The sequence below is a fragment of the Trachypithecus francoisi genome, unplaced genomic scaffold, assembly GCF_009764315.1.
Source record: "Trachypithecus francoisi isolate TF-2019V2 unplaced genomic scaffold, Tfra_2.0 Lachesis_group7, whole genome shotgun sequence".
Lineage (NCBI taxonomy): Eukaryota > Metazoa > Chordata > Mammalia > Primates > Cercopithecidae > Trachypithecus > Trachypithecus francoisi.
The window spans coordinates 43,025,067-43,036,420 of NW_022681472.1; the positions used below are offsets into that span (position 1 = coordinate 43,025,067).

At 33.5% G+C, this 11,354-nt stretch overlaps 1 protein-coding gene across 1 annotated transcript in view; it reads left to right on the forward strand.

Annotated features, from left to right (window-relative positions):
- Window positions 1-11,082, forward strand: part of CNBD1 (cyclic nucleotide binding domain containing 1) — a 564,244-nt gene extending 553,162 nt beyond the window's left edge. Inside the window, exon 11 of the mRNA XM_033202693.1 lies at window positions 10,991-11,082. Coding sequence (XP_033058584.1) covers window positions 10,991-11,082 — 92 coding nt within the window. The remainder of the gene's footprint in view (window positions 1-10,990) is intronic.
- Window positions 11,083-11,354: the final 272 nt, after the last annotated feature.

Here is an 11,354-nt window from a genome sequence, read left to right on the forward strand (position 1 = left end):
GTGGCTCACTTTATTATGATAGTTGGTGGTCTGGAACAAAACCTGCAATAACTCTGGAAATACAGGTATGCTTGCATTTTTCATATTTTATTTCGTTATTGCTTTACTTACTTGTCTCTACCAATAGAGTGTATAGCCATCCAAGGTCAGAGGCTATGCTTTATTTATCCTCATTTCTGGCATATAGTTGAGGCTAAACACATTTACAGAGTGAATAAACAACAGAATTTCTTACAACCCTATGTTTAACTTGTGATTCAATACGAAATTCCACTTTTTTCCTTTCTATAGCTTTGTCCAAGCATTTCACAGGCAGGATTAGCCTAGCTGTATCATACACACACACACACACACACACACAGAGTTAATATGTTAATATATAGTTAATATATAGTTTATAGTTTATCGATATACAGTTAATAATGTCACTTATTAAAATTAAATGTACTGAAGTTTTATGTATATCCATTTATTGACAGTTTTTTAGCCTTTCCTGACACAAGACATGCGTTGAGATTTTTTAGATTTTTTTTTACATCCATTACTATAATAATTGTATTACACCCATTGATGTTTTCTAAATTTTCACCACCAAGTTATGTACTGAAAGGGTTCCTGTAAGTTAGTTGTGTTTTTTCATTAGGGCAACAATAATAGCGATATGATAAATGCCATCTTAGTGACATTCTAATATCATTTTTCAATAATAACATAATGAGTGACCACGAAGGGCATAGAAACCTAAACAATATTATTGTTTAAACCTGAGCAATTTTTTAAAAATAGTTTTGCTTGTATAGGAGAAGTGTTTGACATAACTTTTTTTGTTGTTCTTATAATTACAACTGAATGAAATTTTCTGGGGATTCCCTTGACATTCATTAGTACTTCTGGGGCACAAATACCCTTTTATGATAATCAGGAATTACTTAGTATCTTAGATTTATAATGCTAAAATGTTTAAAAAAAATTAAGGAACCTGAGTTTTTTTCATTTTTGACTTCAAATTAAAATGCTGTTCTCCTTCATTTTGTCTACTTAAGGCAAACTTGGAAAATGCTGTTCGTTTATATATAATCTCCATCATCATCTAACATCCAAATCCTTGATATATCATGTGTTTTGGTATGTGTGTTCCTTCTAAATATTGAAACTAAGATGAAATGACATCTGTATTCAAAGCAAAATATAAAATTAACAAAAACACATCAGTAATACTATGTCAATATATCACTTCTGGTTACTCAATATGGCCAGGATTTGCTTCTCAAATGTCAGAAGAAAAGAAATGTGCCTATCATGCGCAAGTGATTTTATTAAAACATGCCTATGTGTTCATGCTTTGAAAGACATTCACCCACATGGTCCCTGTTCAAATAATTACTTCCCGAGTGCACATGAGGCTAGACTCCACCAAGAAAAATCACCAAGAGAAATAGGAACTTCAGTATGCTAATAGACACCATGTTTTCACATTTGTGTTTCTTGTGTTAAGCAAAGAGTGACTGAGACAGTTGTCTGAATTGATAGACATTTATTTAGCCAAAGTTTGAGGACTCATCCAGGAAAAACACAGTCACAGGAGCATCTGTGACATGTGCTTTTCCGAAGAAGATTTAGGGGAACTTCAGTATTTAAAAGGGAAACAAGAAGAAGAGGAGAAAAGAGGGAGGTAGGTTAGGCAGTGACGCAAATTGTTACATTTTTGTGAGGTTCTTAGATAACGTAAAAATGCAAAAAGAAGGAATAGAGAAAAAGTCAATTATGAATTTGTCTCAGGTAGGTGGAGGAATGATTTCTGGTCCTGTCCTTGCCCTGTACCTGTGAAGATAAGCTAGTAATGGTGAGATACAACAGAACTCGGGTTTATGTCTAGTTTATAGGAGGGGTATGTATTCTAAAAGATTTAGGGGCTCACAAGGGGTTCTCAATTATTCCTAGTGAATGATTTGTGAGAGAGACTATGTAGGGAGATATGTGGCCTTATATCCTCGTGGGAACCTGGCTTGTAGATGAGGCTATGACACAGGGTTGTGAAATTACAGCTATCTGGGAACAAAAGGAAGACAGTATTGTGTGACTCATTTTCCAAGCTTAACGTTCCCTTTTATATGGTGAGTTTTGAGGCCCCAAGGTTCTATTTTTTTTACACTCACTTATAAATTTCTATAGCTGTGTTTTAAAATGATTCAAGTCTTCATCCACTTAAAAGATTAACTTTTAACACCTAGTGTCATTTTGTTTCGGGTATTTACCTTGGTAGATTTTATACTATGATTCAATTAAAACCCTTCAATTATTGGTGAGCCCAAACAGCTTAGCCACTGAAAGCACAAATGCTTAAGATATTATTATATTTGCCAAGTGGTCAGAATTCTTCTTTTTTGTTTGTTTGGTTTTGTTTTTGCTGTTCTGTCTTAATGCATCTACAATGTACACACTTAGAAATTAATATGTACTGTGGTGGAAGGTTAAGAAAGTAGGGGTTGGTTGGTATATGCTAATACTACAACTTATATAATGTAACTTATATAATAATAATATATCTTCTTGTACTATTACCACAACTGTTCATTAATTAAACATACTCATTATCATTGTTATGCATTTTTTCTTTATAATTTTAGCTTGTTTCAAAATTACTAGTGTGACTTGAAAACTAAAGTAAAAAATGTGTTATTTAAAAAGTATTTTTTTACAATTTAGTACACATTATTTTTATCTTATTTTGCAAGCTGCTTGAGGTGTGTTTTTTGAATGGAGAATCCATCATATGGTAAACACAGAGCTTCACAGGCAGAATTTCCTTAAATGACTTATAGGTCTGACCTGGAACTGTTAGTCCCCTTCGCCCTCAGAGAAGTGGGTGGCTGGATGCTGCAGATATGTTTCTTCTGGCAGCAAGATAGACAAAATGAAGAGGGACCTGCTCAGTGCCATTTCTGCAGATGGCAAGAAATGTGAGCAATAGCTGGAACTCATTGCTATATTACAAGGATCTGAGTGTAGCCTCAAAGGTGCTCTCCCACATGGACATTGATTTCCACAGTCTGCACCTGCTTTGGTGTATGTGGCATTAGTTTTCCCTGTAGTCGTTGTTCTCTCCAGGAGCACTAAAGGAATTCTGCGAGAATATCAATTACTGGTACCCATACTCAGACTGTCTAATTCAGTAAGTCTAGGTTGAGTTCCAAGAATTTGTATTATTAACAGAGTCCTAAGGTACTGCTGCTGCTGGTCTGAGCACTTTAAAACCACTGCCTCACAGAATGTTTTGAGGTCATAGGTTATTTCTGAAGATTGTCATAAATTGCTCTGTGTTAGGCTCCTGAAATGTTATGTACTGATGAAATTTCAAGTGTCCCTATCAAAGGAACACTCTCACAACACATATATGCATCCTTGCAATACTTTGAGCCTCACCATGACACTACAGTATTGTTTACTCTTCTCTGTGTTGAATGACTAGTTGTGATTCCTGAAACTTTCCCTAGAAATCTAACTACACACTGGCTAAGCTTTCTTCTTGTCTTTCTATTTACTTCTTTTCAAGACAGCATTAATGAGCACTCTAGATTCCTGTCCAAACTTCAAGAAATGAGAATTGTTTCCTTTCATAAAGAACTATATTATTTAGATAAACCTCCTGCTTAAAAAGCTGTAAAAAACTAATAAATTACAGAACGGAATAATAAAAAGATACAAGATAAGACAAATAGGGAAAATAGAAGTATATAACCTAAAGTGGAAACATTGAAACCAAATAAGAATCAAAACAAATTTCAACTATATATCATATGAACAGTGACAAAAAAAATTACGTCCACACACACATACAAACCCAAAAATAGATTTCAAGGGGGAAAAAAGCTTTACTATAAATAAGTTGGAACACTTTCTCAATATAACAATGTTCTCAGAATTACATAACAATTTCATATTTGTATATTTTAAACAATATGTCTTCAAACCACATAAAGGGAAATTTGACCAAAAAACCCACAATTCTAATCAGGAATGTAATAAACCTCTTGCAATATATAATAGAATAAGAAGATAAAAATAAGTAGGAAGCTACCATCCCCAAAAGTGACAAAAAACCTTCAAACATTCTATTTTCTATGAAAGTGTGGTAAGAACCAATGTTTTCAGTTATTTGCAAATTAACCAAGGCTTGCAGCAATCTGGAGAGCATTTATCAAGAAAAATGGATGAATATCAGTGAGACCAATGAACTTTGTGGCATTTTAGCTTGTCCTATAACCACATTCCCTATCCAGCTCTGGGGAAGCCTTGGAAAGCAACAGCCCCCAGTAATGGAGAAAACTAGAAGTATGACAGTCACTGGAGAGACGAGAATAGGGTTGGGGACCCTTCAATGCCTCACTCCAAAACAAGCATCCTTCTCTGACATGTCTGGTCATTCTCTGGAAGGCTCAACTTGAAAGGTTGTTGTTATATGACTCAGTCCACCCGGTACAAAGCCTTTTTCCCAGGGGTGTTTGTTGAAAACAGTAAGAGGCAATTGTTTACACTGGGAGCTCCTGAAGGCTGTGGATACAAATTGAGGTAGATAATAGGCTAACCAAAAAAGTGAACATTTTCCAATGCATTCTATGAGTATTACCAAAAACAGATGAAGATGTCACAAGATAAGAAAACTACAGATCAACATTTTATAAATACAGATGTAAAAATTCTCAACAAACTTAATTCTGCACCATGTAAAAAGGATTATAAACCATGTCCATATAGAATTTAAGCCAGAAATGCAGTCTGTATCTGAAATTCAACATAATACATGAATGTAATATCAACTATTATTTCATTGTAATATGAATCATTGTAATACACTATACTCATGGGATATAGAACAAAACCCACTGTGTTAGTCAGTTCTCATGCTTCTAATAAAGATGTATCCAAGACATAATTTATAAAGAAAAAGAGGTTTAATGGACTCACAGTTCCACATGGCTAGGGAGGTCTCATAATCATGGTGGAAGGTGAAGGAAGAGCAAAGGCACATCTTACATAGCTGCAGGCAAGAGTGAATGTGGAGGGTAACTCCCCTTCAGAAAACCATCAGATCTCATGAGGCGCATTCAGTATCACAAGAACAGCATGAGAAAAGCCATCCTGCACTAGGTCCCTCTCATGACATGTAGGGATTATGGGAGCTACAATTCAAGATGTAATTTGGGTGGGGACACAGCCAAACCATATTACCCACATGATCTCTTTGATGATAGAAAGTGCTGAACTGGCAATAAAAGGGAATTTCCTCAACCTGGTAAAAATCACCTCCTGGGAAATTCAGCAAGTAAATGGAAGAAAAGATATCCAGATTGGAATAGAAGTAACATTACCTCTCACCTCTCTTTGCTGATGATATAATTGTGTTTATAGAAAAATCCTAAAAAATTTACACACACACACAAAGCCAGCTAATAAGTTTGGCAATATTGCAGTATTCATGATCAATATATAATAATTGTATTTCTATACACTAGCAAAGAACAGTCTAAAAATGAAATTAATAAAATTAATTTCATTTATGATAGTATCAAAATGACAATATACTTAGAAATATATTAAAAAATAAACGTTTAACTTGGATATGGAAAACTACAGAATATTATTGAAATAAATTAGAGAAAACCTAAATAAATAGAAAGACATTGTGTGTTTATGGATTGGAAGATTTACTATTGTTAAGATGGCAATATTCCCTAACTTGATCTACAGATTTGCCATAATTCCTATTAAAATTCCTGCTCTCCTTTTTTGCAGAAATTGATAAACTGATCTTAAAATCAATATGGAAATACTAAGGACCCAGAATAGTCAACCATCTTGCAAAAGAATATGAAACTAAGAGCACGCACACTTTTAGGGTGTGAGTTTGCGTTAGTCAAATTTGTGTGGTGCTGGTATAAGGATAGACATATACACTAATAGAATATAACTGAGAATCCAGAAATAAACCCACACATTTATGGTCAATTGATTTTCAACAAGAACACCAAGACAATTTCAACAAATGGTGCTGAGACAACCGAATATTTACATGCAAAAAATGAATTAGGACCCCAATCTTATACCATGGAAAAAATTAAATGCATCAAAACTCTAAATTTAACAAGTCTATAAAACTCTTAGAAGGAAGCACAGATGTAAATGTTTATAACCTTGCACTAGGCAATGGTTTCCAGGATATAACACTTAAAGCACAAGCAACCAAAGAAATATTAGATAAACTGGACTTTATGCAAATTAAAAACTTTTATGTTTCAAAGGACACTATCAAGAAAGTGAAAAGACAACCTACAAAATAGGAAAAAATACTCACAATTGACATATATGATTAGGATCTAGTTTCTAGAATATACTCAAAACTATTATACTTCAACAATAAAACAAAAATACCTTATTTAAAAATAGGCAAATGATTTAAATACAAAGTTCTTCAAATTGGGAGAAAAGCAAATCATAAAACATTTCGATACGACTTTACATCCAATAGGATATCAAAATATAAAATACAGACAGTAATAAAAGTTGTGCATATGTGAAGAAATTGAAACCCTTATGCATAGCTGATGAAAATGTAAAATGATACAGCTGTTTTGGAAAACACTTTGGCAGTCCTCAAAAAGCAAACCATTGACTTTTTATATGACCCAGCAATTCCACTTCTATGTATACACCAAAGAGAATTGAAAACATATGTTTGCACAAAAACTTTTACATGAATATTCATAGTAGCATTATTCATAACAGTGCCAAAGTATAAACAACCTGAATGTTCACCAACTGATGAATGAATAAAGAAAATATGACATGTCCATATTATATGTATATATATAATTATTCATTCATAAAAATTAATGAAGTACTTATTTATGCTACAAACCATAGATGAATCTTAAAATAACAAAGTCAGACACAAAAAGCTACATGTTACATGACTGCATTTATATAACATGTCTAGAATAAGCAAATCGTAAACACAGAAAGATTAGTGTTTGCTAGGATCTAAAGAGAAATAGGGATGGAAAGTGAATGATAATAGATACAGTATTTATCTTCAGTATGAAAATGGTCTGGAATTAGATATGGTTTCACAGTTGTATGAATACACTGAAAACCACTAAATGGTACTTTTTAAAGGGGTGAATTTTATTGTGTGTATAACTTTTTTTTTTTTTTTTTTTTTTGAGACGGGAGTCTCGCTCTGTCACCCAGGCTGGAGTGCAGTGGCCGGATCTCAGCTCACTGCAAGCTCCGCCTCCCGGGTTCACGCCATTCTCCTGCCTCAGCCTCCCGAGTAGCTGGGACTACAGGCGCCCGCCACCTCGCCCACCTAGTTTTTTGTATTTTTTAGTAGAGACGGGGTTTCACCGTGTTAGCCAGGATGGTCTCGATATCCTGACCTCGTGATCCGCCCATCTCGGCCTCCCATATTGTGTGTATATCTTAATAAACAATAAGAATGCATAAGATTTGGACATGTCCATGTTATTACATATTTACAGAAATTGACCCTATGCCATACAACTCATTCCAAAAAATTTCAAAGGATATAGTCATTCAGAATGTGTTGTATAGACCAACAGTGGAGATCATCAGCAAAATCACAAGATAGCTCTGAAAAGAGTAGTGAAATTGATACAGTAATCCCAGGAAATCTTCACAATATGAAATAGACTATGCGACTAAGTTTGTCTATTGAATAGACTGAATATGTAAATTTAAAATATTCCCACAAATGCCCATTCACTTTAAAAGTATGAATTCCTGTGAATTCTATGAAAAATTTAAGGAAGACATGTCAACCCTACACAAACACTTCTAAAGGACAAGGGAGAAAATGGTCCTAAATTATTTAATTCACCCAATGATAAACTTTATATTGAAACCTGATAAGGGCTTTACAAAATAAGAAATTATTGGCCAACCTCATTAATAAAATATATATTATATATATTTTATTATATGTAATATAGCAATATGTAAGTATATTGAATCCAGAAATATATAGAAAACACTATACATCATGACCAAGTTTGATTTATTACAAAAGGTAAGATTCATTTAACAATAACAAAGTGTTACTATATTTTACCATGTTTACAGAATAAATGATAGACATCATTTGGTCATCACTTTTCAGACTCTTAGTTTTAAATTTTTTTGCTCAATGAACTCAGATACAGTGTTATTTCTATCACTATCATTGAGGTTTCACAGCTTTCTGTAAGTACTGTAATGAAAATATGTCAACTCTTGAGGGCATTCTTCTTTAGGAAAACCTGATAACAGCAGGATCTTTTAAATTACATCCTGTAGATCAATTTGACATTAGTTTTTCAGCTGTCCCTCCTGAGGTCTCTCTGAAGGTACAAAGAAAAGGAAACAATCATTCTTTTATGACTGTCATAATTGCTGAAATGGAATCACATGGTATTTCTGCACCCTCTTTGCGAAAGTATGCCTCTTTATTTGTTGAAATGTTGTGAGAAAAAAAGAGAAAAGTTTTATTATGTGTCAAAGTTTGCTGATAATCGGAGATGACATCTTCCCACTTTGGATTCCTGTCTCTTACAGTTATTTGAGATAGAGAGAGACAACCCCATTTCAAATAAAATCTACCTACTTAATGACCACTCTCTTTCATGCTGCTATTATGCTTTTGCTATTTAAATATAATGTTATAATAATGCTTTAGGCACAACTAATTCCTAATTTTGTTTTACCTACATATTACTTTCCCTGCTATAAATTGTTTGCTTGATTTTCTAAATTATTAAATGCAACATCATGATCTGAGTAAGGTAAGGTTGGTATAAAAACTTAAATAATAATGCTAACATTTATTATGAAGAAATGATGTTCCTGTAGTTTCACATCCATAAAATTGAGAGAAATTTTGCACAATTCTGGGTTGTGCCCTATGTCAATTAAAAACAATACCAGAAACTTATAATGAGGTAATTATCCGCTTTTACTTTTTTATCAAGCTAGGCAGAACTTAGCTAAAATCCTAGCAATGCCAATTGCTTACTTTTCCTGAGACATCAATTTCTCGTTTGTAAAATTGTGGCAAGGCTACCTATCTGGTAGCAATTTCTGTGAGGACTGCATGAAATAATGGCAATTGCAGATTCTGTGGTCTGGCACCTAGCACTTAGTATGGATAATCAAATTTGAGTTTCCTTGGCTCACTTCTTGTACCAAAAAAATTCATTTATGTATCCCATTGACAGACCCAAAGGGTACAGTTCCTTAATTGATTTAATTTGACCAGGGATATACCCTTAATCTAATATAAACAAATTTATAGATGTGGATAAACCAATCATCCTTTCTCAATAAATAATATAAACTTTGTCAACTAATGGAGCCAACTATTAGCTTCTTGAATAAAATCATGTAAACTTGGGCTTAGGGCTCCCATGTTTACTAGGTGTTATACAAGATGAGATTATGGAAGCATTGAGCAGATAATGAAAGGGAAAACAAAGTCAACAGCATGACAAGGACTTCACAGTTCCCCCTGTAAAGAGCGAACACCCTTCGTTCCTGATATATGTGGTTTCAGACTCAATTCCCATTACGCCATACCCTGAGAGTCTACTACCTTATTTTGTATGTCCTTTGGAACATACATCTTTTGTATGTTAGTTGGCTTGAATGTATTCTACTCATTACCATCAAATGAGTTTGGACTACAAAATTGTTCCACTGCTTTCAAAGTTACGTCACTTAGAGCAGCATATATTAGTTTTCAAAATATTAAGTTGCACCATGGCTTTTTATGAATATTGATTATTCAGTAGACTGTATAAGATTGGCTAATAGGTTTACCGATATGTAGTCTGGCTTAAAACTACATCTTTACCTTAAAAGTGTTAATGCTTTCATCTATGTCTTGAATATTGAAGAAAAAAATGTAATATGAAGATTACATAAGCCTAGGGAAGAAAAATGACCAAAACATTTGCCCAACTGTTTGAATGAGTTGTGCACAAAACACTATGGTCCTAAATTGTGTTACATGTTAATATTTATGTTTATATATATAATTTAAAATGTTTTCATCACAAGTAAAATGTGAAGTAAAGAATAAGGTTATTTTTGATTTCATGTAAGAATAAACAAACTTCATTATGTCAGCAAAGATTTTGGCTCTTTCTGTATTTTCGCTCGTCTGTCTTCAGTGTGTTGGCTGTAGTCCTTGGTCCTGTTTTTCATGCTTTCAAGATGCTGCTGCATGCTTTAAAATTTAACACAACCTTGTCCAAAACATAAAGGGCAGTTGGTCATCCTAGGTTGTTTTTGTCTCCTGGATCACTGACCTTCCCCAAAGCACCCCCCCAGCATACTTCCTCCTAAATCCTATTGGTTTGATTTGGGTAGGGTAGCCAGATATACTCTACTGTGCAAGCAGAATTATGAATGCTTCCTTTTTATTCTCAAACATGCCCATACTTCAATAAGAAATTATCCACCTGCTCTTGGTTTGGGTAACATGCCTATATCTTAGGAGCATAAGATCCCCCTGCAAAAAAAGCCCTCCCCCCAAAAAAAAACCCTCAAAAAAACAAAAACAAAAAACCTCAGATATCTAGTGTTTCAGCCTCTGTCATGGAAAGTGAATTTGCCAGCGGATAAATGAATGGCTTTGAGGTAGACAACCACTAATGTCTGCCACATGTTAGGTACTAAACAATTTCCAATTTCTGAATATAAAGTGGGACATTGTGTAAATTAGTCTAAATTATTGATGCTAAAATTTTATGGGATGATCTGGTTGTCTGTGAATGTGAACTTAGAAGTACTAATGAATAAATTTAATTATTAGGGGAAATTTAATTTTGTCTACTATTTTGAAATATTGATAAAAATAGGATTAGCAGTTGCTCTTTTTATTTATAAAAATTATCTTTTGATGGTATTCTAAGTGTTTTCTTTTGTTTTCATCTAGAATTAGACCCAGTGACCAAGCAACTTATGCTCCAAACAGCGAAACCAACTTTTGGCCATCTGACAGATGTAAGTAAAATGTTCAAGTTATAATAAATGTAATTCATAGTAATTAAATGCAAACATTTATTGTTTTTTCATATCTAGTAGCCTTCCTATTAAGATAAGTGTAATGTTATCTGCTCTAGAGAATAATGACATAAGACATTTGTAAAAGTTCTTATAATGAACCATCCACCTACTTATGTGTTTTAATTTTACTCTAAGGTACTATTTTTGGTAAAATATTTATAACATCCTTAAAAAACTTTCAGTCTGTCTCAACAAAATTATTCTTGTAATAATCCTTACCTCAAAGAGTTTTA